Source organism: Haemorhous mexicanus, chromosome 10 (assembly GCF_027477595.1).
Source record: "Haemorhous mexicanus isolate bHaeMex1 chromosome 10, bHaeMex1.pri, whole genome shotgun sequence".
NCBI classification, from domain to species: Eukaryota; Metazoa; Chordata; class Aves; order Passeriformes; family Fringillidae; genus Haemorhous; species Haemorhous mexicanus.
The window spans coordinates 7,684,931-7,712,608 of NC_082350.1; the positions used below are offsets into that span (position 1 = coordinate 7,684,931).

A 27,678-nucleotide genomic window follows, 5' to 3' on the forward strand; every position below is an offset into this window, starting at 1 on the left:
CTTCTCCATCCACATGCATTAAGTTAGGGGACTGGCAAGGAGGATTCCTCCTCTGATCCTAGGAGCGTTCCTACCTTCTCCTGTCTCACCCAACTGCCCTTCTTTCATTGTTCTTATACTGATCTTACTGGTTCTCAGCCTAAACCTCTTTACAAGCTTTATGAGAGCAGCCTTGAACTGTCTGTGTGATGGGTCACTTTCTGTGAAGGCCACATGAGAGTCCTCTTGTGAGCAAGAGCCATTGGGCTGCTTCATTTGTCAGTTTCATAATCTTCACGCACACAAATTGTCTCTGCTGCATGAATAATTCTGCTTAGCTCTATTTGAATATCAACAGGAGAAAATGGTGTAAGAGGGCTGCATTGACACAAAAACAAACCCCATGCCCTTCCTTGGCTCATATCCTCACCTGGCACTGATTGCCCTGTTATTGGTGGAATTAGCAGTGCTGTAGCTGTTCTATAGTTGAGGATCATGTCTGTGACTTCCAGCTTTGTACCAGATGTGTGAATAAATAGATGCCTGTGAAATGAGCTCTAGAAACAGCTTGAATTCTTCTGCGTCCTTTGCATTAATGCTGTCAAAAGACACACTACATGTCCTCCAGACATCCTAGAAAAACTCAGCTATGATCTACGAGGAATTTATTTTCATTTCCAATATCTCTTTGTGACTCCTTATATAAGGCTGCCTGAAATCCTGGCAGTCTCCTCTCTCCTGTGTGGAATGATTTTGAAAGGCCTGTGATGAATAAATTCACATCACAACTCTGAGAGAGATTAGGATGTTTGTTGATTTGCCTGATCTCCCCAGCTGGGGGGATGACCTCAGCCCACATTTTGTGACAATTCCACAGACAGTGCAGTGTTTCTGTTACAACCAAGGAAGATCTGAGTGTGGATTCTGTTCTTTCGTTTGAGAAGGAAGGGGTTGAACCTGCACCTTTTGGTGGCTCAAAGCGATATTGTATCTTTTAAGTGCTTTGCAGATAACTTAAAAGATTTGATCAATCTTTTGTTGTGAGAAAGGTAAAAATATATTGTCTAGTCAATACTTCTTGGGTGAACCACACAAAGCTCAGCAGCTGCTAAGGGAGGTCAAGCTTACAGCGCTGTTCAGGCTTCCCTTGGTCTCCTGTGCATTGATGTGACCCTCCACTGAACACAAGACTCCTCCATCCCCCCTTAAATAAGAATCTAATTGAATTTAACTGGGACAAAGTATTTGTTGAGGGTGCCCTACGATGCACATGTACAGTGTGCATCCACACCGGGATGGTGAGATGGGTTTTCATTTAAACTGTTGTTTAGGATATGTGGATAAAAACGTGCCTGGCAATCAGATGTTGTACTGTGATTTAGCTGAAATATATTATTTGCTTTATCCAATACAAGTCAATGCACTAGCCCTTCACTTTACTCATTTATTACTGATTTTAGCCCTTTGCCTTTTGGATTTCTGCTTTTTCATTTCTTCCTGAGATGCTTGCTCTACTGACAGCTAGAGCCACTTGGTGTTTTCTCTCTTTCCGGCCAGAAGAAGAGTGGAATAACTCCCTCTGAGCTAATGCTGATATCACTTTCTGCAGTGACATCTGCAAGCAGATGTTCCTGTTTCAGTGACCAGGAACACTTCAGGTTTGTGTTAGTCTGCAGGCTCCAGGAAAAGAAAGTAAGAAAGAGAAATGGTTTAAAACCCTTGTGCATGAAGCAATCTATATGTCTCAGGATTTTCCAATGTCTTTTCTCACAGGGAGGGATGCCATAGTGGGATTCCCTTCTGGACATGGTCTAACCATATCACCTGTGGTCTGTTCCAGGTACCGGAATTGTGTTTATACATACCGAATTCTGCCCGATAAAGAAAATAAACTAATTGTCCAGGTAAGCCACCTCTGTGCTATTTGGTCCCACAAAAATGTATTTGAGAATGCTGGTTTTCGAAGTAATTCTAACACCAAGAGAAAAAAAAAAAAAAAGATATAAGGAATTAAACTAATGTTAAGCCAGCACACGCTGGTCTCTACTCCACTGCTGTGGAGATTTCAGTCTCCAATCCAGTCCATAGCTGTGGCCATCAGCACTCTTTAACACACATGCCTTCAGTTCAGTGGCACATCCATGTTTTATGTAACTGAGAAGCTCAGCATGTGGAATAACTTCTCCTCTGAAGCCAACTTCTTATCAATACATCATGGATCTTTTCAATCCAAAACTGCAGCACAGTTGCCTACACCCAAAGAATGTAAATTGAGTTCTGGTCTCAGGATCCAGAAAGTACCAAGACTGAGGGCAGGAATTTCCAATGTTCTGTTTATTCCTATTTTGATTTAGGAGTCTAAATGAGCCACTTCCCCTTCCGGTGCCACTTCCCCTTCCGGTGCCACTCTCAGCCTCTTTTTTGTTTTAATATAAATAATGAAATTTGGGGTGGGGAGGGAGGCATGGTCTTGTACAGCCCTAAGAATTGGGCATGGGTTTACTGGGCAACAGTGGGGGCTGCAGCTGATTCATGCTCTTGGCACAGTCTGTGCTGCATGGGCATTCCCTGCTGAATGGAATGGAAATTCCCAGGCTACCCAGTCTGTCTTGCTATTCAGAGTCATTCTGCAATAATTCCTTCCCATTTCAGTTGACAACTAGCTTCCCACACTGTAAATCAGATTTCTACCAACTTCATGAGCAGTTTATATGTCTCTCATGCAACATGTTAGTTGTGTATTTCCTCATGTGCTTTGGGGTTATCAGTGTTTTGTTGAGATCTCCACTAAGAGGCAGCATATCTGAAACTAGAGTAATGAGTTAGTGAGAACAGCTGCGTGCTGGCAGCTTGCTTTCAGCTGTGGGCTTTTGGTAAGAATGGTGGATTGTGTGTCCTGGGTGCACACATCCAGCTCGGCTCCTTCAAGACCTACTTTTGGGTATCTTGGGCTGTTCTCAGGAGCCCCACTGAGATGCAGCTCTGCGCAGACACAGCTGTATTGCCTCCAAGGCTAACTCCAGGCTCTTGGTGCTGTGCTCCAGAGGACTGTGTGCCCACGGCCAGCCACTGTGGCCCTCTTGGCCTTGACAGCTGGATTCCCCAAAGCCATTGAGATTCCTCTGCCTCATTTGCACTTCTGTTTCTGAGGAGGAACTGGCAGCAGGAGTCTATGCTGGACATGATCTGGGTCTGTAATGTTACTACGGCATGTCACCAGAGTTCACCCCTCTTCATGGAGCACTGAGTGACACTGTGCAGAGGAACTTGTGCAGGCTCAGCTGGGTGCAAGCCTGGGACCAGCACCCAGCTGGAACCAATAACTTGCCATTCCCACCTGGCTCCACACACTGTGCTGTAGGCTTTTTGTAGTAATACTTGATACTCCCCCATCTTCTGATATATGCCAGCCATTCTGTCCTAAAGAGTGTGTTGTGTTGTGCTGATGTGATGTGGTGGTGGTAAGACCCCAGAAGGGGATATGGTGTTTATCTTTGAGAGTACCCAGAGAGCTGCAGAGATAAGGGGTCTCTCTGTGCCAGAGCTCACAGATCGAGCCCCACAGGCAGGGAGAGTGTTGGGGGACACCTGAGGCCCAGGAAATGGGCACAACTATCTATGTCCCACACCAGCTCTGTGGCATGGCTGGCATGGGACCCTGGCACTGCTGATGGTGTCCTAGCTGTTTGCACTGGCAGCAGTATGATGAAGGGAACTTGTAGAACTCTTAATTCTGAATAACTGTGGTATGAATTTGGCAGCTGCTTTGTCTTTTGGAAAACAAGCACAAAAATTATCCTGTGTTGGGTTTTCCCATGTGGGAGAGGAAGAAAGGCAGGCCAGAAAGTATGTGCAAAGGCAGCCACACAGCCCCACACTTTGTCCCTCTGTGCCCTGGGCAAGCCATGTCCCCTCTTCATTCCTCAGCTGCCCTGCTGGCAGATCCTGTGAAAAATGCTGGACATGCAGCTTGGCCTGGAGCCTGTTCTAGCAGGACACAGATGCCATGAGTGACAGGAGAGTTTGAAACCTGAGCAGAGAGCAATGTACCTGTGTGTAGCTACTCTCTGGAGAGTGCTGGGGCACAGGCTGCTCACAGCACCTGCCAGTGAATGTCTGTGCTGGGCGTTCTGTGCATTACAACCCAGGAAGATGCGAGTTGTGCTTCCCAATTTGTACTGGATCCATGATTGTTTGTGCGTGACAAAGGGTCTGTTTTCACGTACAACTCTTGTCTGCAGAGATGTGCATGTACAGTGCTCAAAGCACTGCAGCCATAAGAAATCTTTGTTTCCCTGTGCTGTATCAACGGGCAGCTCTCCTGCTGGATCAAAGGCTTATGAATAAGAAATTTGTGGGATTCTCTTGGCTCCCATGTTGTGGTTGCAAGGGATTTCTCTTGTTTCTGTATCACAGAATGCAGAGCAACTGTGGTGGAGTACCTTTGTAAGCTGGGTTGCCAGGAGCTGTAGGTTGAATACCAGGAGTAGGCTAAATAGAGTGTGTTGCTAACTCATGTTTTGAAGACACAACACCTCCTGCTTTGTGCTGCCTTATTCCAGTTCTGAGGTAGAGGCAAATGAAGAGGGCTGGCTTCTTCCAGCAAGAGAAAGATGCAGCGAGACTTATAATTAAGGCTCAGAGGAAAAAAAAAACAGTCCTGTATTCTTGGCTGCTGTTTTTGGTACAGTGTTCCTGCTGGGCCAGGCTTTTTTTCTTGATTGCTTGTCTATTGATTTTTGGATAAAACAAAAACTACTTCATGTTTCTTAAAAGATCATATTTTTGAAAAGATTACTTTTTCACAAGGATGTAAAAGCTGCTGACTAGGATGGAATCTGGACATTTAAAAAAATACCATTAATAAAGGAAAGGGTCTACAATCCTATGGAACTAGATCAGGTGTTAAATTAATACAGCAATCAGTAAATGCTTCTCATTTCTGCATTTATAAAAATTATATAGGGAAGATTCAATACTCAATCTTGAGAATAGCCTGTATTGATTACAAATATGAACCCTGATTATAAATGTGACCTTTTTTTTTTTTTACCTGCACAGTGCTTCTTCCTAAAAAAAGGGCTGTGTTCCTGCCCAGATCTGGACTGTTGTCTGTCAGGAATTTTTCTTGATGACAGCAGGTTTATAAGATCTGTCATATCACAGCTACATACTCAGCGCATGTGATATGACAGCTCTCCCTCTGCCACTCTGTGGAGTTCTTTCACCCTTCAAGCTGCAAGTTGCATAACTTTTTTTTTGGTAAGTCTTGGAGAGTACATTTCATTTTTCTGAAGCTTGGTCCCACCCTAATGGAATGATAGTGTCTTTTTTTTTTTTTTTTCATGGTTAAATTAACTGTTCAAGGACAGGTGGAAGAAGGGGAAGTACACATTTTTGCATGCAAAGGTGCACTTTTGCATTCAGGCTGAAGAAAAAAAATATTGGCATATGTACTTCCAGCATTTTATGGTATGGTTTGTGATCTGCCATTAGGATTCTACATCTGCAGCAGTAAGCATGGCAATGAATTTCTCTTGCCTGCCATATCATGACCATGGTGTTGCCAACATGTTGAAGAAAAGTGTTGTTTCAGAAGGAAAAATTGGATCACCCTTTTGAAAAAGTCCAGATAAGCAGTTTTGAACATGACACCTGCCTTCATTTGAAAGACAGGAATCTGCCAAGGAAGGCAGGAGTATCCCTCAGAATGAAAAATATGATCCCCTTCCCTCTGAGTCATTATAACTTTGAAATTATGGCGCTTTCAGGCAGAGACTAGAAAAGGAATAACAGTTCTTTACTAGAAGGTCGAGAATATATATATATATATATATATATATATATATATATATATATATATATATATATATATATATATTCTCAGCCTTCTCTCGGCTGTTCCAGTCACAGCCAGCAGGGGCACTGGTGGCTCCCAGCCGGGCAGGGGTGATGATTACCCCCGCCCGCAGGGGGCGCTGTGCTGCGGGCTCGGCCGCCGCTCTGCCCGTGGGGGATGTGGAGAGAGACGGAAAAGGGGCTTCCCTCTCAACCCCGCAGGGGCAGCCGGGCCCAGTGTCCTCTGGAGGCGAAATGGCTGGAGCAGGAACCTCTGGGCAGCGGCTGGAATGGCAGAGCCTCCAGGGGCAATGAACTGAAGTGTAGCACTAAGCCCCAAGTGGTGGCAGGAGTGGGGTGTCCCAGTGGGTGCTGGGTTTTGGGCTAAAGTGTAGCAAAAAACCCAAAGCAGTGGCAGAAAATGGCCGGGGCTGTGCAGTGGCAGCCGGGCTCCTGAAGGCAGCTCGGAGACGCTCCCGTGGAGTGAGGAGGAGTTTTCCTCTGAGGCACCCAAGTAGATGGTGAGGGTTCTTCCCAGGAGGTTGGGTGTTAACAAGGTCCCAGTCCCATGGCTGCTCTGAGGAGCAGAGGCTCACCCACAGTAAGGAGAACCAGTGAAGGACAGAACTCCGCAGTGGCAGCGAATTCTCCCTGCAGTAGAAGCAACATCTCCCCTCCAGTCCCAACAGCGAGTGAGATGCTGAGATCAGCCCCTCATCCCCCAGCCAAAATCTTGTGGCATTTCTTCACTTCCAAAGAGAAAGCCCCTGAATTAACAGACTGCAGCAAGCTGCACCCTTTCCCTTCCTCCATGGCTATGTCTTTGTCTCTCTTAAGTATCATCTATTATCTCTTAGGCAACAAATGGGAGAAAATTCCCCGAAAGAGGAAAAAAAATTGAAAAATCCTAACCTAATACATTATCTTTTTTTACATTAATAGGGGGAAAGGGTGTTGAACAAAGACTATGCCTTGCATAGCACATGCTCCAAGGCCCTTCATTTTTTAATAACATTTTCTTTGCTTGGAGCAAAACTGTATCACCAACTCCAGAATTTTGTGGATTATCTTGTTGTGAGAAGAGATCAGGAAGAGCAGCCTTCTTCTCATGCTGTACAAGAGACTATATTACAGTAAGGAAACCATTAATATTTTTAAAGTTACAGCCTGATTTTCTTTCCTCTTCCTCTCCCTGGGCTGTCCGAGCTGCCCAGCTCTTTGACAGAAGGCAGCAGTGTGTAGGCATCTTCCTGCTCCATGGGGAAACATGGGAAATATTCATTTTGCAGTCATAGCACCAGATCATCATTCCTGTGTGCATGAGCATTTCTTGCATTTGTGCTGAAATTCACTATTTAAAAAAAATTACTTACATTTATACTTGTTACCTGTTGTAAAGGGAGGGCCTGCCCCATTTTACTTGTATTTTCCTAACTTCAGTGAAAATTATAGATACGCTGGCAGCACTGTTTTACAGTGAGTGATCATATGGCTATTTATTTTTTCTTTTTCTGGTAGTTTTCTTCTAGTCTGACACGGGGCTTTGTGTAACAGGAAACAAATAGTGCTATGTGAGCAGTTCGAAAGCAGGCCAGCAGCTGTGACTCACGGTGCCAACTGACACTAAGAGCAGATCCCCAGTGTGCTCTGCACCTCCCAGGAGGTAGGAGAAGCCCTAAACACTGTATAGGGCTTTCTGCTGAAACCCCCCTCCCCAGTGCACTTCTAGAAACACATATTTTGGGAATTATCTTGATTTGTACACTGTATATGGATTGACTAAACATGCCAGAACAAATAAGATTCTCTCTCCTGGGATGGGCAAGAAGCACAACGAGAGAGGTGCCTGTCAGGCCCCTGTCAGCAGGACTGTGCCTGCTCCTGAGCAGGATTAGCTCTGCTTTCTGTTCATGAGTCCTGCAGGGCGGGGCTGGGGCAGAGGCCCCATCCGGTGTGCAAACCCGCTCTGGAGCGCTGGCTGCTGTCCTGCTAGCAGCATCTGATAAGAGCTGTGAGTTTAGTTCAGTTCCTGCATTCCTGGTGTCGCTGCTGCTGTCACCAACGTCAGAGACACTGTCTGCCTGTGTCATTTGCAGTACAAGTCCATTGTCAGCCCTTTGCAGAGAGATGGAAAATTTTCATTGTTCTCTTTGTTGCTGCACTGTAACCTCAGTGTGCTGTGCTGCTCTGGCTCATGTGGCTACCAAAAGGTTTTCTGTAACAGGAATTTGTGATTTGCTCTGGACTTTGATAATTCATCTGTATCTGATTAAAACCTTTCTACTGGGAAATTGCTCTGGAGCTGGGTGATAAAGCAAAGTAAAATGCTTCAGGTGAGGCTCAGCCATCCACCACTTCTTACAGCTTCTGTTACAGTTCTGGGAGGTGTTTGTACCTGTGCAACCGCATGGGCTGCAGTGAAGACAGGGCAGGCACAGGTCTGCCTAAAATGCCACGTGCAGATTGCACAGAGGCTGTCTTAAGAAAAGATAATGATGAGAATGGAACAGAATTCACCTGAGTTATCTGTTACTGTGGAAAACTCACTGTGCTTGTGGGACTGTTGGAACTGCAGGTCTGAGAGATTAATCAGGGTGATCACTTTTCTTGGATAGAAAGAAGTGACAGGTGAACAACCAGACAATACTTACAAGCAATGTATTGAAGCATGGTTAGGGTAGCACATACCTAGTATGTCCAAAACCATAATTTAATTATATTAAGCTTCATTTTATTACTAAAAAATGTACATGCTAAAATTTGAATATTTTTCAGCATAGTGTAATGTTGATTTTAATCAGTTTGCAAAGCACTTTACATGTAGGACTGAAAATATTTTACAATCAGGGCTTAGCAAAATCCATGTGTTTCATGTTTCTGCAAAGTATCCAAATCTCTTTATACAAGAAATATGTTTTTACCATTCTTGCATCTGAGGTAGGAATGAACTTAATGGAGTACACAGGTTTTGAAAGCTGAAAGAAGCAGCATTTCATAAGAGACGTAGGTATTTCCTGAAACATGCACATTCCTGCCTCTGAATCTCTCAGTATACAGAATTCTTCATACAAACAAACCATATCCAGCTTTTGTCTAGTTTGAACCCTTCCAGAATGTTTCCAGTTTCCTGAAATATTAAAAAAAAATAATTCAGAGAATATGGTTTAAATCAACCTAAAGTGATATTATTTTGTTTTTCAACATTCAGAAAATGTAACCAGGTATTTAGAAGCTAATGTATACTATGAAGTGAAATCCCTTTTCCTTTTATCTGGATGTGCTGTCAGACAAAATCTCCCTCTAATGAGTGAAATGCAAATGAATATCATCAATTTCTTTTGCTGTTTGCCCTCTAATAATTGTGTTATGTTGTATAGCCTTCATCACACTCAAACAAATGAAAATTGCAAATAGCCAGTCCTTGCTGAAGGTACAAAGCAGCTTCCAGGAGCTGCAAAATCCTTCCAGACTCAAAAGGTAAGGATTAGGGCTGTTATACAGTAAGCAGTTAAACAATTACTGTTTTAGAAGAGTAATTGTTTCACGTGTTATCCTTTGGAAAGGCTTTAACTGCCCAAAATCACACACCCAGCAGCTCTTTCCTACCCTGCTGGATCTTCCCCACCCCCCCTCCCCATTACAAGAGCTTGGGTGTGCAAATAATCGAGCTACAAACATGTATAACCCTGAGATGAGCCCCTGGGATACACCCACCTCAATGTCTCATAGACTAGCAAAAGGAAAATTTTCCTGAAATTTTGGAACTTTTGTAGCAGATGAGAAAAAACAACTGAAAATTTATGCAACCAACATTATCAACAAGAAAATACTCTCATTTTGCAGTAATTTGATAGATATTAGCTTTAATGTTGTCACATATCACAGTCACATATCGTTCAATCCATTTGATTGTCTTATCCTTTATATATTTATTTTTTGACACTGGCCAAATGCCAAGCACCCACTAAAGCCGTTTGCTCACCCTCTCCTGCTATGGTTGGGCAGATGAGAGGGAAAAAAAATTAACAAAGGGCTCATGAGTTGAGATAAGGACTGGGAGAAAACACTCTAAAGGCAAAACAAGTTCAAATTTAAAGGTGTAAGATATATTTATTATTAACAGAGTCAGAGGAGGATAATGAGTAGTAAAATAAGCCTACAAAACACCTTTTTTCCCCCCTCAGCCCCTCCCTTTTCCCACCGACAGTGCAGGGAGACAGGGCGTGGGGGTTTTGGTCAGTTTGTCACCCAAGACCTTTTTCTGTTCGCTCAGGGAGACGAGTTTTCCCTCTGTTATGCCCTCGGGCCCCTCCCACGGCAGACAGTTCTTTATGAACTTCTCCAGCGTGGCTCCAATCTCACGAGCAGCAGTCCTGCCAAAACTGTTGCAACGTGAGTCCCTCCCACCGACAAACAGTCTTTCCAAAACTGTTATGGCGTGGGTCACTTGTCCATGGGTGCAGTCCTCAACGGATAGGCTGCTCTAGTTGGGAAGCAACTAGAAATATTTTTTATTTCCAAAGACTTCAGAAGAAGCTTCATCACTCAATTTCAGGTATTCAGGAAGACAACAGATTATTTCCCTCTCTGCTGTGTGGTAATGAAATGGTTTGTTCTGTTGCTTCTGTGCTTTGAGGGATGATGGGCCACAGAGGAAACTGCTTGTTTACAGGCAAGTCTTGAGTTGTTTTCTCAAAGACAGAGAAATTATTGTTATTATATTGTTGGTGCTGTATAAGGCTTTTTGTCTTGATCATTTAAGATAGGGATGAGTCTTGGAAAACATTGATACTAGATTTGTTTACAGTGAGTCTTATGACAAGTATCACTGTCACTACAAGATTGTTTCCACACTCCATACTGACAAGGAGATGCCCTTTCTTCTTCAGAGATCTACCTTGATTTGCTGATGGGATGGACCATTACAGGCTGCCTCCCTCTCCATGCAGACATGGAACTCATCCAGCACATCACAAGGGCCACACAGGCTCCAGTTAGATCTCATTCAGTCAGTCTGCACTGCACTCATGGGGAATGGGGCCAGTACAACCTACATGGGCTGCAGCATATTGCTGACATAAATGTCAAATATAAAGATACAATCACCTTTGAATATCAACTGAAAGTATTGTCCTGGTTGCACTTGTTTTAGGTAAACAGGATCTGCTTCACCAATACTCTTCAAATTTACCTTTTGGTGGTTGAAGTTATTACAGCTTTTAAATTAAATTTAGTATCCTTGAGTTTTCAGATTGCTGCATAAATGCATGCAAGGCTTGATTCCAAATGACAAAATAGTTTAGGGAAATGAAACAGACTTTAGCAAAGATAGCTCAAACTCAGTTGTTTCAGTCCCTCTGAAAGAATGAAGTCACAATGCAGCTTTTGGTTGTTCCCAGACCTTTGCCCAGCTGTCTGACTTAGGTCTTCCGTTTGTACTTCTGTCAGAGTTTTCAGTCTTGCTTCTCCTCTGAAAGTCTAAACTGGTTGAGGTCTGTTCCATCCCAGGGTTCTGAAGTTGTCCCTCTGCAGTATTTTAAAATATTTAAAATACTGTATTTAAAATTTTCAAGATGCAGCACAACTGGGTTCAGCAAACCCCCTGGACAAAGGATGGTGAAGCTCCCTGTGGGCTGGCGTTGCTCTCTGTTAGCAGACTGGTAAGCCTGAGTTAAAATTTCCAAGCAACTCTGCATGAAGCCTTATTCTCCAAAACTTGGTGGAGTTGTAGTGACCTGTGCTGTTTAACAGCCTTAGTACCAAGTGTTCCTTGTGATCAGACATGGCAGGAGCCACAGGCAGGCACTGGTTGCTCACAGAGGCCCTGAGTAGACTGTTGTCATTGTACATTCCTGTGCATGCAAACCCAGAAATCCTGAGTCCAATTTTAGGGGCCAAAGTGTAAGAAAAAATGTGTAACATCCACTATTTTTGTTCCAGAAGTGCAGCTTAGGGGAGAACATAAAAGGAGAGAGTTTGGAGGGTGTTTTCTGTCTGGTTTTAGTTTTGTGGTTAGTTTTGCTAAATTATGGTGCTCCTGCAGGCTGGGTTCTGTATCTGTTCAGTCAGCAGCTATGGCTCAGGGCTTCCAACTGATTAAGAGTTTGCAGTAACTGAATGAAATAAGGGACAGCCCCTTGAAAGTAAGGACAAGTGGTCATCCTTAGTGTCTCAAACATAGTAATCAGTTGCTGTAGCTAAAGCCTGAGAAATTCTGCAGACTGAAGACAGGAAATTGTAACTAAGGCTTCTGCCCTTACTGTGCATTGCTTAGGGGTTTGAATTATGCAATCCCATAAAATTATGCAGTACAATGTGGTGCATGCAGCTGCTTCTCATGTGTCTTCTGCCTGCATTGCTTTGCTTCAGCAGTATATCTTCAATAAGAATTACATTTTTAATCTTACATTTTTCCTTTCCTACTGGATAGTTTATGTAATTTATGCATATTTAGTGCTTGGTGACATTTGAAACTGGGATTCATTCAGCCAAGAGGACAACAGGGAAAGCAGAGAGCTGATTATAGATCCTCCACTATCTGCTGCACAGGTTGGAGATCCCCAGGAGCTCAATTTTAGACTGCTGTGTGCTGAGGGATCCTGCCCAGCTGTGCATACACAGCCACTGGGGGCATGTCTTCACCTGTTTCAGGGAAAAGTTCTTTTTCCTAGGACTCCAAACACCACACACAGTTGCCTGGATACATATTTATTGCCTTCTACAGAGGGAAAAGCTGAAGGGAGCTTGGGAACTTCCACAAGAAACAAGTAACCTGCAATAGTTCTCCAGTCCAGGTAGTGTCAGCTGAGAGCACTGACAGAATCACAACGATGACCTCCACTAAGTGCCTTCAGAAAAACTGACTGTTCTACATTTGCTGTCTTGGGTGCCTTGATAACTCTTGGGGACCTATGTTTTCAGGCTTATCTTGGTAAGCCCTAGAGCTAGATACTTTATGAAGAAATTAAAATGGAAGTTTTCATTTAACTTCAAGTGTTTAAACTCTTCGGTGGAAAACCAAAAAGTACAAGGCTTGTGATAAAATCACAAAAGTTCTTAGAAGTAGCATACTCCAAAACTTTTATTTAAATTCCACCTACACACTACAGAAGTGCTAAAAAAAATGCATCAGATCCTCATGGATCTGCAGTCCTTGCTCATTCATCATCAACTCATCTGACTTGCACCCTGTAGCTAAATTTAATACCAGTCCTTCATGTTCCATCATGGAACTGTACTGTTGTTTGCTTTTTGTTGATGTAAATCTTATTTATTATAACACAGAGAAATGCTGAAAGGGTTGTTTGCTCAGCAAGGTTCTCCTGGTGCTACAAGCTGAATCATTGTGTACTGTATTGGCAAAATCTTTTTTGAAAGCCAGAGTTTGAATGATTTATTTAGTGTGAAGAATGTGAAGAACTATCCCAAGTACATAGGCTTGCTGCTTTCTAGAATTGTTTGGTGTTCTTCCTGGCTTCTATCTAACTATATTAGCTGGATATTTGGCAATTAATGTATTTTTATGTGAATTATGAAGTGCTGGAGCAGAGTGGAATGGGGTCTTTAAGTAGGATCTGAGTACATTTGTTTTATGATTTATGTCTTTAACATGTGTGGAGAATGCCAGTTCAAAAGACTTCCACAAATCCTTTACCTTCCAGAGCTTCTAATACGTTTTTCTTTAGGATGTAGAATTTTAGAAATGAACTTGAGATAAGAATCTGGCAGCCAATTATACTCTACTGAGAGCTCCTTTCAATATTCCTTTCCTCCATCAAACTCTCCTAATTTGCAAATGTCCCAATTCTGCCATGGGAGCACTCCCTACCTGTGAACATGACTAGTCTTTGGGCTGCCAGAATGAAGCCTGGATGGGATCACAGAGAGGAGAACTCTTGCACAGCCAGAGTGGCAGATATGAGAGTCAGGATCTTTTTTAGGATTAACTGCAACTGGGCTCACATTCCACACAGAGCATGTTAAGCATTTGAAATGAAGAATGCATTGTGCTTCTCAAGTCCTTTCCATGACACTGCACGTAGGAAAAAAGTGAGATGGCCTTCCCCAAAATTGGAAACCTTCAGCATTCCCATTTTTTCTAATTTTTATAAGAATGGAATTGTGATTTAGTGTGAATAATTAATACACAGAGTATCTTAAGTCAGTATCATGCTTAAAGAAATGGAGCTTGTATGTACTGGTATCCTTCAGTTGCACTGGAGGAACAGAGGATTTTTTATAGGATTTTTATTAATTTTATAGGATTGACAATACAGTAATCTTCTTTTTTTTTTCCTTCTTTAACCAATTTTTTTTTATGTCTGATTTTCAGCCAGGATCACAAGCTAGAACTAATATAGTCTTAGTTGTTATTAAATTGTAATTCCTGGTTTCCTTCCATGAATCATCTCTTTCAGAAATTCTGAATCCCTCTTTCCCAGAGCTCTGTGAATTCCATGATTTTCACCCAAAGTCTTAAAAGGTCACTGTAGCACAAGTGACATGTATTAACAAACTTGAATGTCAGGACCAAACCAAATGTGGAATGAGACAAAAAGCCTCCATCATCTCTCAACTTGTAGGAGACAGCAACTCTTTGCCTTCCATTCCCTCCAACCTTATTCAAGGTGTGTGACTTATAACTGCACTTACACTGTGCTATTCTCCACAAAATTTTTATGATATTTTTCCAAGTGTGGAAGTGCTGCTCTGGCCACCCACCAGCATCCTCTGCCCATGTTCCCTAGATTCCACTCCTTACCTCTTCTCTCATGCTTAGTTCCCTGGTAGAGGCCCTCTTGCTGAACTTTATCCAGCAGCAGAACTCCCTTGCCAACCCAAGAGTTCTCACCTCCTATAAAAGTTCATTTCTTTTTTGACCCTCCAGGTCACAGGAGCCCTCTTTTCCTCAGGCACACACTTGCTTCTCTCCCTCTGTGCTCCTAGGCAGCACCATTTCTTCCAAGCCCCAGGTGTTGTATTCAGATTAGAGTACATTTCTGGGTGGTTTATATTTTGGAAAGTAGCTGTTTCTCCCAGCTGTGATTCCTGTCTACAATCTCATTTTTGTGAAATGCTCCTGAAACTTCTTAGCACAAGATACGATTTAAAAATAAGGCAGGTTTGCTAACAAAATGAAAGTGAAACACAACCAACTTGGTAAAAAACACTTTAAAAACAATTTACCAGGAATCCCTTAGCTCTTAGGTTCACTTCTTTAGTGAAATACAAAAGGCTTGCCTACATGAGAGCCAACTATAAATTTAAAAATGCCACCTAGACTTCCTAGCTAACAGACAGTTTTGAAGACCACTTTTTTTCCAAACCTCAATATATAATATTTTTTTCAAATCTAAAAGAAGAGAAGAGTTTCTGCCAGCCTTTCTTACCGCAGTAGAATTGACCTGATTTACTGCTCCCATTTAAGCTGGTGGGTATTTGCAAGAATTTTGTAACTTTGAAAACTTATTTTCTGTTACTGAAATGCTGATGTATGTGTTTAAATACCTGTTTTAAGGTACTCTAGTTGGAAAAATTTGGTCTCAAGCAATATAACCAGATGATCAGTTTCCTAGTTCCTCCTTGTGCCTTGGTGCAGGAAAGGAAAATGCTTCCTCTTCCTTCTGAGGGCCCCAGACTTCCTGTGCCATCTATTTATACAATTGTTGTAATGAACCCCAAGTTAACCAGTTCCTCTCCTAGTTTAGCATAGGCTGTTCATCTTTTTACTTCATGTATTTATAATCCACATGCAACTTCTCTTAAAGTCATGTTCACAGCTGCTCTTCACTAAACTCGTGTTTGGAGTGTCTTTGGCAAGGAGTTCCTTGGCCATATGGCATTACTGGAATACACCAGATACAAAGAAAGATCAGATTATCTGGTCAACAGCCTCACAAAAACCTGTTGAAAAATTCTGGGTGGTTGAATTTGGAAAGAGGGTCACAAGATTTAACCAAAGGCTAGTGATTAAAGGCATTAGTTGTTCCTGTCCTTATGAAATGAACAGCCTAGAAGCCAGTTCAGCAAGAAAACAGGAGCAAGATGTAGCTAGTTGTGCTCAGCCATTGTACTGTGAGCATACGGAGGACTGGAGGAAATTGAAAACTGGAAGGACATGCGGAGTTGGGGGCAGGTTCTGGGGGACAGGAGACACCAAGACATCCCATGGGAATGAAGGTTCACAGCTGAAAGGGCTGGAATCAGAAGTGGAAGGTCTGAAAGTTGTGGTATGGGATGCAGTTGAAATGGCAGGGCTGCTGGTGAAAACCATGGTCATGTTCAGCCTTAGCCATGCTCTTCAAGGGTTCTGGATGTGGAGGAAGGAAGCTGGGAGATTTGCAGAGGGCTTTCTGTAGTCACAGAGTTTGGAGAGGCAGGAGGCCTTGCAGGTGTCTGAGCCCAGTGTTGCTCTGGTTTTGGGCTGAGGCAGGATAAGACACTTGCTAGTTGGCTGTGAGGAGTGCCTGGGTGCATGGCACTGCTGTCCCTTGGGGCCTTGCAGCACCTCTGGTTGCCATCTTCTTTAGAAGAGAATTTAAAACTTGTAAGACTGCTGCTGTGACATCTCCAGGCTGTCCCTTTGCCAGATCATGCAAGTCCCTTTCTTCTGAGCTTTCTGTGTGAAACCCATTTTCCAACTCTTCAGTCTTTCTTGGAAATTTTCCGTGGGACTTTCTATGGTAGTTTATAAGTACCATAGTTTATGGTACTTATAAGTTCCATAGGAATTGGTGCCCCAAGCTGGCCACAGCAATCCAGCTAAAGATTTATGAAACTGAGTACAGCAGAAGAATTTTTTCTTGCATCTTGTATGACACTCTCATTAATAGATCGTGGAGAGACTTCTGCTTTGGATGTAGCTTCCCACTATAAAATTGCTGCTCAGTCTCTGATTCACTGTTCTCCAGATTCCTATGTACAGCTCTGCTGTTTTGTGGGCTAAATTGCATACATTCACCAGGTGTTTTCTTTCCATATGTTGTGGCTGCCATCAGCACAAAGATGAGGTATCAGCAGGGATGATGGAAGAATCCTCATGGAAGGAGAGCCTGCCTTCCACACCTCTCTGGTGTCCCATGAGCCCTGTGAGCACATTTCTGGGGATGTGGTGTGTTGCCATGGAGATGACACTTGCCATCCCCATTTATAATGACTTGAAACAATTCACTGTGCAATTAAAACAAGATCTATCCTGTGATAACCCTGAGGAAACAGTTACTTAATAAATGCAAGCAGGGGGGCGGGAAATGGATTTCATTGTTGGCTCTGCTGGGGTGGCTCCAGCTTGCTCTGTGCTGCCCCATCCTGCTTTGGTTTGTTCACAGTGCCCTGTTCTGCCTCTGCTTCCTGTATCAAAATCCAGAACAAGCTTGTGTAAAGTTTGGGCTGCATTTTGCCTCACTCCTGTCATCCAGTGCAGTTGTTTGGAGGATGTTTATTAATAGTTTACCATCAATCCAGTTTTTGGTCACGTGCTCCGCAACCATCTACAACCTGACTCAATACCTGTACTTCGTTATCCACCACCACTTCTTCTTCCCCACCTATAAACCTTTGCCACAAGTTCAAGTGGGAAGAAAGCAGATGTCCTAGCAGATGTCCTAGATTTCGGCTGCTTTCCTCACTTCCTGGCAGAGGCCAGCCCTCAGGGGGGTCATCCAGCAACCTGTGCACTCACAGCAACATTACTGAACCAGACTTTCAACTGGTTCAACTGATGCTGCTCAGGCATCATCCCTGCAGTCCCAGGCAGCGCTGGCTGGAGTCACACCACAGCCTCAGTCATGGTCCTCTTGCTCTGTGGCTGAGGGCAAAATAATGAGCGTTTGGATTTGGAGGGGCTCATGCAGCACAGGCAGTATCTGAGCACCTTGCACTTGTGTGCCAAACAACATGACTGTTGTCTGTCATGTAGGCTTTGTTCTCATCCCCTACCCAAGGGGAGAAGCCAGTGCAACAAAATCTTGCTTTTACTGTTTACTCTTCCATTTCAAACAGTGTAGTGTTTGCTGTGCCTCTGTGCAGAGGGAGGCAGCACAAAGCAGGGTGCCCTGCTCTCTTGTGAGGAGTGGGGATGTTTGGGGGGTGTTTGAACTGGGAGGAGCTTGTTTCATAGTGCAGGCAAAAGGCAGAGGGGGCAGCTGGACAGGGCTGTGTGTTGGAGGGGTGCAGTCCTTCCCATACACTTTCTCTGTTGAGGTCCTTGCAAATAATAACAATTATAATACAAAAGTAAATTAATTAGAATAATGAAATTATTTTGCTTTCAGACTTTCATAATAGCTGAGCTGATGTGTAGCAAGGTGGTGCCACTGCCTTTTTGTGGTGTGGGGAAGGACCCTTGAGCACCCCCACCATGAGTGTGTGCTGAGCAGGTTTGAGGCAGCCCATCCTTCCCTCTGTACTTGGCTATGGCTGGTTGGAGCTCCTGACTCTGCCGGTTCCCCATTTTCTTATTTCAGCTCTCACCTATCTCTGTGCAGTTGCTTGGGCCACATGTTCCATTCTTTATTGAATTCTGTCTTAAAATATGAAATGCCGTCCTTTATTTTACTGTGTGCCATGGGGAGTTGGTCTTTTTTTCTCCTGACTGGACTTGGAGAAGGTGGGCTGTCAGAGGAGCTGGCACTGCTGGAATGGAGGCTGCTTCTCTTTGAGAATGAGCATCTGGGCAAAGCCCAGCTTCTTGACATGGTCACAAATTCCACTTATCCTTGAGGGTGGAGAAGGAGGGCTTCATCAAGAAAGGTGGCTGGGTGCAGTGGGCCAAGTTAACAGAGCAGAAGGGATGTGTAACAGCAGGGCCTCTCTGCTCATGTGTGCATCCAGCCAGGCTGCACGAGAGCTAGGGCTGACCATGCTGGGGAATTTGAGCTGGAACACAGGCTTTGGACTGTGCAGTGAGTTAGGGGAAGGAGGCCTGTTGCAAAATGCTCCTCCTTCTGCTTACTACAGAGACCAGAACGGTTTCAGGGACTGAACTATCCTTGGCAGCAAAAAGTGCTAATTCAGCCTTTCCTACCACTTCTATCAAGACTCTGTTTGGCCTTAAAAGCGCTGTTCACAGCTGTCTTCCTGCAGGCACCCTGGGAGAGCTGGAGCTGAGGGGCAGAACGAGGCTGAGAAGACACTGTTTGGGCACTGAGGGTGGCAGGGATGCTGTGCAGTAACAGGACAGGGGCCTTCAGGCACAGTCAGGGGAGATTGGGGGAAGCAGGCAGGTGGAGAAGTAGCAAAGGAAAATGAAGGAGAAGTTTGGAAAGAGGAGTGGAGCAGGCTGCAGTGATTCCAGAGGTGAGAGAGACCGACAGCAGAGTTTTTCTCCTACATGGCAAACCCTGACTCTGTTTGTCCTTGTTGTGTTTTAGGGTCTGTGTGTGTGCCCTGATGGGGCTGATGCCTTTTCCCAGGTGCCCTATGGAGTAGCTTAGGGCAAAGCAAGCCACCCCAAGCCTTGTTCCTCATGAACTCCAGCCTGTCTGTGGGCGCTGCAGGTGGGCAGAAGGCAGCCCAGGCAGGGTAATCCAGAGGGTGAAGTGTGGGTAACACTGCCGTGGGCAGGTCACAGAGGCTGAGTGTGCTGCCACCCCCGTCACCAGAGCTGCTAACAGTGCCCTCTAGGCTGCTGGGGGTGGTGCTGGACAATGAATAATCACAAAAATGGGGATTTCAGAGAAGAAGGTACTGCTTGGAAGATGAAGAGAGTAGCATGGAAGACTGGATGAACTATTCCAGGTCTGTTCCAGAGCAGCACTGTGACTTCAGGTTCCTTTCATAGAATGGATTAGAGCTATTTTTTCTCAATGGTTTTCCCTGATTCCCAACCTTCACACTTGGCACCAAGAAGCAGTAGAGTCTGGGAGGACCCAGGCACTATTTGCATTAATTGGTGTAAATGAGAAGTCATTCTGAATGTGGAGAGTCTGTGCTGCTCTAGAGGAGCAAGATTTGGCCTATACTGGGTAGAATCATGCGATGTTTTAACCAATGATTTGTTTCAACATCTCTGGCCTCAAAAAATATAATCTAGTGTTTGCCCAAGCATTTCCTTCATGCTGAACATGACATTTTCCAGTGTATGAGAATAATAAATCTTGTTAAATGCAGAAGCGGTTATGTGGAAGACAGAAAAGGAGGCTTTACAGGCATAGCTCTCAGAAACATCTCCCATGTCTGTTGTGAAAATGTGCCTTGCTGAGCCTTTAAAGACATTCAGGTGTAGCTAAAAATGAAAGGTATTTTTAATGGCAGGCTTGAGGGCACTGATGACTTCAAATGCAGTTCACTGTTGAAAGCACTGTCCCGATTTCTGGCCTGAGATTTTATTCTTTAGGAAAAGTTTAAAAGAAATCTTGTTGGTGCTAGGACTCACTGAAGACATTTTCCTGTGTTCTGCTGTGGTTTTTGCTCACATCTTGCCTGTTTAATTTCTTGGATTTTCCACATTCGCCTTTCAAACAAAAAAGTTCACAGAGAATAAGAAACCAAGCAAAGACGAATGGCAAGTAAATAAGCTTGTTCAAACATGTATTGAAACTTTGTATGTGTTACTTTTTACCAGCAATGATTGCAATCCCAAAATAAATTTAAATACCCTGCCTGTTAGTCAGAGGCAGAATGTCACACATTATGTGAAATTGAAATCACAGCTTTAATTCCTTGCTAATTAACCATGTTTCCTATGCAAAATCTAGTTTTATGCATGAAAAACAGTGCCAGTCAAGCCTGCCATTGGGGTGATCAGCTTTTCCTTCAGATTTCCCAGTTGTGAGCAGTTCCTAGGGTTGATATTTTAAGTCAAGAACAACAGCCTTGTAGGGATGGAAAACAACTGCTCTCTAACGTTCTGCCCCCACTTCTTGATCTTTTATGGCAGATGTAGACAGGGCCTTCTTGGTTTGGTTTCTGTGAGAAAACCTTTTGTCCAGGAGAAGCACCCTGACAGGAAGAGGATGCCCCAAGGAAAGGGATCAGAGCTTTGGCTGTGTGTTGCTGTAGCCTTGGGATTGCATAGTACTTCAGTGCAGTTTGGAAGGTGATGCAGGGTCCTTTCCCTTGGTCAGAAGGTCTGTACTGAGCCATGAGAGACCATGTCTGTCTTTGGTAGCGTCTGTGGTTGAAGCAAGGGGGCAGAGCTGCAGGGATAGCAGCTGTTCCTGCTGGCAGAGTCCCTGTGGCAATGTGTGGATATAATTACACTGAAGCTTTGGCTCTGAAACACCTCTAAAACCTTATCCCTGTGTTTGGCCTCTGTGGGTAACCATTTGCTGAGATTAATGGCCAGTTTGTGCTTGAGACAGATTTGGTCACAGAATTCAGCTGGCACACACAGTGTCATGCCATGTGTATTTGCAATCCTTGCCACTCTCTAAACCTCCATCCCAGCAGCCCCTTGTTTCTTTTGAACCCAGTTCTGAGCCTTTGAATCCTGGAAGGGATGCTAATATCTGGATTTAGCCATGTTTACCTTGCAATTTCACAAGAAAAATCTTCCTGGATACCACAAAATATTACACAGTCTAGGGGCTTTGAGATAAGTAAAGGAGAGAATACAAAGATTAATCCAGTAGAATTATTTGTTTTTAAAATCTTCCTTTGCTGTGAACCCAATCACCCTGAACCCAGTGAGAGAGCTCTTCCATTGGGCTTCAGTGAGTCTTTGAGGTTGGTGTCTGTGCTGACTCTGGCTGGAATGTGTGAGCTTATCTGTCTGTTTGTTCTGCATAGAGCCTGTGGTCAGATGGGCAGCAAGACCAGGGCAGGTTCTCTTCTGGGCAGCAGCAGTGGCTTTTTCCTCTCTCTATGGCTTTGTTTTTCCTCCTGCAAGGGGCAGTGTTTGTGTGGTAGGAAATCCCAAGCCATGACTGCCTCTGTGTTTTGTTTCAGGCATCAGAAGGTGTTCCTGTGAAGTATTTTCAGAACCTGGAGGAACTGATAGAGTATTACAAGAAGGAGAACATGGGTCTGGTGTGGCACCTCAAATATCCAGTGCCACGGGAAGAGGAGGAGGCTGCTGATGAACTGGAAGAGGACACTGGTAAGAAACCCATGATGTGGCTTGGTGATGCAGACCCTTGACTCATACCTCTTGACTGGAGATAGGCAGTGCAGGCAGGAGATTAGAACATGTTGTGCCATAAAATAGAGCAGAGCATAGAGAGGCCTGAGCTGGCAAGGCCCTGTGGCAGTGAACCCTCATGTCTCCTGTGGTACAGCACGTGGAGCATCAGTTTAGCTCACCTGAGGGAACACACTGAGACCCTCTGTGGAAGTATACTGCATCTGGTGTGGGGGTGGTTAATCTGGTGTCCTTATCTGGACACCAACTGTTTATGTCCAGCCATCTCCCAAACCTCTGCACCCTCTCCTTGTCCTGCATCTGTAGGGCCTCTCTCAAAACAGAGATGCTCCCTTGGGGCTTGAAGCACATTTCTCTGCTGTGCCATGCACCTGCAGCTGCTGAGGGGCATCTGAAACTCCTCAGCTGCCCTGCTCCAGGGGACATCTTTGACAGTCCAAAGCAGAAGACACAGCTCTGGCAGTGGCAGACAGTCTAACTCCATGTACAGAGGCAGGTATATGATGAAGAGGTGTGATTGGCATCATCCCAACTATTTTATTTCAAATGCCACTGTGGGTTACTGACACTCACTGGTTTCAGATAATTCCTTGGATTTTTCCTGGATCACCCCTTGGATATGTCATAGTTCTCCTACAGGAAGGTAATGTCCACAGAGCCATCCTTCCTGTCCTGTGTGATGTCTGTCTGGAAATGATAAGCACTGCAATCAAACTTGTCTAAAGGACACAATCCCTATGAACTAGGGCAGACTGATGTGCCTGTGCAACCCAGAGTCTGTGTAACCCTTTGATGGAATCCACTGTATATCTAACAGGAGCTAGAAGATTTTGGTATGCAATTTTCTGGAAGAAATAGAACAAAATTTTGCAAAGCTGCTCAGGAAAGATATTCCTGGCTTTTGGCCAGTTGTACTGAGTCTCCAGCTCCCAGGGCTGGGGAGGGAACTACAGCAAAAATAATACAGAGAGAGGCAAGCAGCAGGGAATGAAGTTCCATCCAAGACTAAGAGCCTTCAGATGAAGAGAGATTAGCACTGGGTCTGGGCTGCTCATGTACAGAATTTAGTTTTGTTAAGGCACTTTGTGCCATCATGCTGGAGCCATATAGGGCCTACAGATGTCTGATCATCTTAGATGTGAAACTGCAGAGGTGGAAGATGAGTACCCTGCAGATTAACCACCCATGCCTCAGTGCTGTGGTGGCTCTGAATCACAGCAGCAGCCCAGAAGCAGTGGGTCACTCCTGGGGGTCTTTTTGTAATGCAAATTCCACCATTAGGAAATAACCAAACAAAACCTCACAACTCAACCTGCTACAATACAACATGTGTAACAAACTGTTGGAGCAATTGGTATGAAAAGAAAGGTAACCATGGTTGGGATCAGTGGAGATGAACCCACGCTTCTCCCAGGAGAGGGAGATATGATGAGCACCAGGAAAATCCTTTTTCCTTCCAACTCAATGTCCACAAGACAAGGCAGGATATTCAGCCCATATGCACTGGGTCATGGGGTCTATTTTCTCCATCTCCGTTTGCTTACTTTTGTCATTCACTTCTTTCCATTAGCAGTTTCTGGTTCTCCTTCCATCATGTCTCTCCGCCCATTCTGCCTCAGTAGCAGATCCCCATGTTAATGGGAATGACATGGGTGAGCTACAGCTATGTTCTCTAAGCATTATATTCAACTTAACAAATTAACCTTCACAGCTGCTGTGCAGATGGTAGAGTCAAAACTGGCTGGGGTTCACTGCAGGCAGAGGCAAAGACAGAGGCATGTGCTGCCTGCACATGAGGTTCAAGCCTGAAACTTCAACCCACTGCTCTCACACCACTGCCATCCCTGGAAACACAGGTGGGCCAGTGCTGAGCCCTGAGCTTCCCAGCTCTGACATCCCTCCACAGATCTGTCAGGAGATGGCTTCTGCAAAGACTGCCCCTGCAGGGTGGGGTCTGCCCTGCGTGGGGTGAGGGACAAGAGGTCCAATTTCTGTGCTGGAATGACTGTGCCTTTCCTTTCCTTCTTGCTAGACCTGGTACCCACACCTCCTGTCCTGCCCCCACGCAACATCCTCATGGCACTGCCGAGCAGTGAGACAAAGGAGGTCTCTTCTCTCCCCGAAAACTCACGGGTGGCAGATGTGAATAAACTGTCCCTTTCTGAGACACTACTCCAGCGACTGCAGTACCAGGACACAAGCAGGTAAGGAAGGGCAAGTGACAGGGCTGCTGAACCAGCCTTCAATCCAGTTCTGTGCTTGCTGGGCCTCTGTGTTTGGAACAGCTGAGGATCTGTTTGATTCAACAAGATTACTCTGCATTTATACTACCAAATAAAGAACAGAATCAGAGCAACAGTGCATTGACTGCTGTTTACAGTCCAGCTGTTGTCTAGAAAAAATACATTTCTGAATTATTAAAATCACCCATACACTTTCTCCACTGAGGTACAGTTTTCTAATATAAAGGATGAGTAATATCTGAGAGAACTTGGTTTATTAGCCATGTGCCTAAACAGTGGGGATTTGAGAAAAATAAGAAAGCTGTTTGATATTTGGGAGTAGAGAGGAGAGCTGGCTTTTGACCTGTCTGTTTACTTCACAGTGTCTCTGATGAGCATCTTAAACTCATCCAGGATTACCTGCGAGTTCACATCATCAGTGACTTTGAGATGGTGCAAACTGGCTCAAGCAATCTTCCTCAACTGAAGAAATTACTTACAGCTCTTTGCAAAGGACTCTTCAGGTAACTAGAAGCTGTTTTTCAGAGTGTAATGCTATAACACTGTAGTCTAACAAAGGTTCCACATGCATGCATTCAGAACCCTCATTTCTGGCATAAGAAATTGCCTTGCCCTCAAAACCAGTATATTTAGATGTCGTGACCTGTAATTCTGGTCCAAAGATATGAAATCTATATAGAAGAGACAGCTCTGACAATCAAGTTTTCTTCTAGGTGGTTTCAGACAGCAGAGTATTATATTTTATGCTTTGTTTAGAAAGAAACAAAACAAAAAATGCACTAACCGATTAACTGCATAATTTGGTAATGCATAAATGACACCCACAGGTTTGTCAAGCACAAGCCATTTATGGAAACAAGCACAAATTAGTGTATAACTAGATTTTAAACACCGATTTTCCTTCCCACTAATGCACTGTGAACTTAGAGTGATTCCACTGATGTTGGTGAAGGCCAGCTGAAATGAAAAAAGGAAAAAGCCTAGGCTCTTGACTACAAATTTTACCTTTCCTATTTGTAGACCTTCCATGTCACAAATAGAAAAACTCTGACAGGGTGCTAGAACATTGCAGAGTTCCCTCCTACTCTGGTGGAAAGATGTTATTTCCCCCTTGCTGATTGTAAGCAAAGGGACCAGCCCAAACTTGTGAAGAGCTCTTGGAGCACTCTGTAGCAGAGGGCACATATTTCCACACTTCTCTCCATGGCTTGCCATACCCTTCTCTCTGGTGTATGCAGAGGTGAGGCTGGTTGTGCTGCTGGCCTGATCCTGTTCTCCTAGAAACCAGCTGCCCACAGACAAGCCCCTGTGAGGACTGAAGACAGATTGTTCCCAGAGCTGCCCTTCTGCACCCTGCCTGAGTGTTTTGCTTCTCTACATGCAAGGGAGGGGAGACCCAGGTGGCCAGCTAATAATAAACTTGAACAGTGGAAGCTCAAATTGAATGAAATCACAAGTGAGAGTCTTGTGTTACTAAAATACTTCTGGTGCTGCTGTTGTAATCATGTTTGGTTTCTCCCATTTCCAACTTCTTATTCTACTTAAGTTTATCTGGGTTTCACAACCCTATTCCTCATAAATGCACATGGAGAAATGAAAGAAAGGAGGTGCAGCAAGGCTATAATTCCCTCAGCTGCCAGGACATCTTTAACATTTCTGGATTTTCTGTAGGATTTCTGGTAACTGGACATTGCAAAGTGACATCCTAAAGCAGAGCTGGGTGAGTTCTGCTGCAGGTGCAAGCCTGAATGTAGGGACATGTCTTGGTTTGAAAGACAGGTGTCTGCCAAGGAAGGCAAGAACCTCCCTTAGAATGGAAAATATGATCCCCTTCCATCCAAATTATTTAACTTTGAAATTAAGGGGCTCTCAGGCAAAGATATGAGAAAAGGAATAACAGTTCTTTACTAGAATATATGTGTGTGTGTATATATATATATTCTTACATATTCTTTTATATATATACAAATGTATAAAACAAGACAAGCTAAGGACAACAACAGCAGCAACAACAAACAAAACCAGACACCCAGTCCCAGCCTTCTCTCGGCTGCAGGCACTGAGTTGCTTCAAACAGCTGTTGCTGTGTTTTCAAGAGATGGCCTGCACATCACAGTAAATATCCTTTCACTCTTCTCAAACTAAACTTCTCCCAATGTTCCTGCAATTGCTTGCAGCCTCCTGGGGTCTAACTCCATGACTGCAGAAAGTAATGGGACTCTTGGATTTGGGGCCAGAACTGTTTGCAGTGACACTGGCCCTAGGTGATCCAGAGCTGAATAGTGGCATTGGAGGAATAAAATTACCAGAACCAGATTCCTACATGTGCCTTGTACTCTTGTGTGTCCCACAGCAAGTCTTTTAGACTGAAATGTCAAACATGAATGTTTAATTTAGGCAATTAGTCATCCTTCGTTCAGCATCTAGGGGAATATCTTCAGGTAGGCATGCTTTTGCTTTGGAGCACTTTCCCTAACAAAGATGGAATAAAATCCAGTCCATTCAGACTTAGGAAAGTCAGGAAAATCATTAATATCCACAGTTGACTAAGACACAGTGCAAGCATCCTAGTGCTGCTGACCACCATCACCTTCCTTTTGACCTGTGCTCCCTGGCTGCTCTTGCCGGGATAAGTCTTGTCATTATCAGCATGCAGCTTCTGTGCAAAATTCACACAGCAGAGTTTCAACAAATGAGCCTGCTGTGGAATCTCATTGGGACGCGCTGGAGGAATGTCATTGTTACCTGTAAATGGTTCTGCTCAGGAGATCAAGGGCTGCCTCTTCCCTTTTCCACCCCCTTGCTGGGCCTGGCCCCTCTTTGTCATGTGAGATGAAATATCTGTGAATTAGTTTCCTCTTCATAGGGAGTCCCCAGCACTTGTCCTCAGCAGCCTCAGCAGCTGCATGGGCCCTGTACAGAACTGAGCTGCTCCCACAGCTGCAGCATTCAGAGGCACCAGACTGTGCTGGGCTCTGAGGCATTTGAGTGCACTTGGATCTATGAGCTGGCATAGATGCTGCTTCTACACACCATATCTTCAGGTTTTGCCCAGACTGGGATACCTTTCTGGGGAGATTTAGGAAGTTAGAACCTCCAAAGCAAAACCCAAGGAGCGGCTAGTATGGCCATGTTCCAGCTTTGCAAGGCAAAGTCAGCTGCGTGACTCACACTGCCCTCTTGACCATGTCACCAAGTAGCTGGGATTTGCTCCCATCACCCATCCCACAGCTCAGGGAGCACATGGCGAGAGCAGACCCAGTGTGGACATATGCCCAGTGTGAACGTGTGCCTGTCATCTCATCTGTGTGGCGTTGTCCCAGTGTGAACAGAGCCAGGGAGCCAGCCACAGCCTTAGACCTCTGCTGTGTCTGTGTTCCCAGTGAGGCCTCGAGGACTCTCCCATCTCTGGAGTCCATCCAGAAGGTGTTTGAGCAGCAGCTGCATCCCGGTGCCCACCAGCGCTCCCAGGTAAGGGGACTGGGAGGTGGGAAGAGCAGGACAGGTGTGTGGGAGGCTGTCAGTGGGGGCAGGGAT

General features: G+C 44.5%; 1 protein-coding gene across 3 annotated transcripts in view; it reads left to right on the plus strand.

The window, feature by feature from the left end:
• Positions 1 to 27,678, plus strand: part of INPP5D (inositol polyphosphate-5-phosphatase D) — a 50,244-nt gene that overhangs the window by 3,266 nt on the left and 19,300 nt on the right. For all 3 annotated transcript variants that reach the window (XM_059855214.1, XM_059855212.1, XM_059855213.1), the window contains exons 2-6: positions 1,820 to 1,883; positions 21,706 to 21,856; positions 23,931 to 24,102; positions 24,504 to 24,644; positions 27,525 to 27,612. In XM_059855214.1, coding sequence (XP_059711197.1) covers positions 1,820 to 1,883; positions 21,706 to 21,856; positions 23,931 to 24,102; positions 24,504 to 24,644; positions 27,525 to 27,612 — 616 coding nt within the window. The remainder of the gene's footprint in view (positions 1 to 1,819; positions 1,884 to 21,705; positions 21,857 to 23,930; positions 24,103 to 24,503; positions 24,645 to 27,524; positions 27,613 to 27,678) is intronic.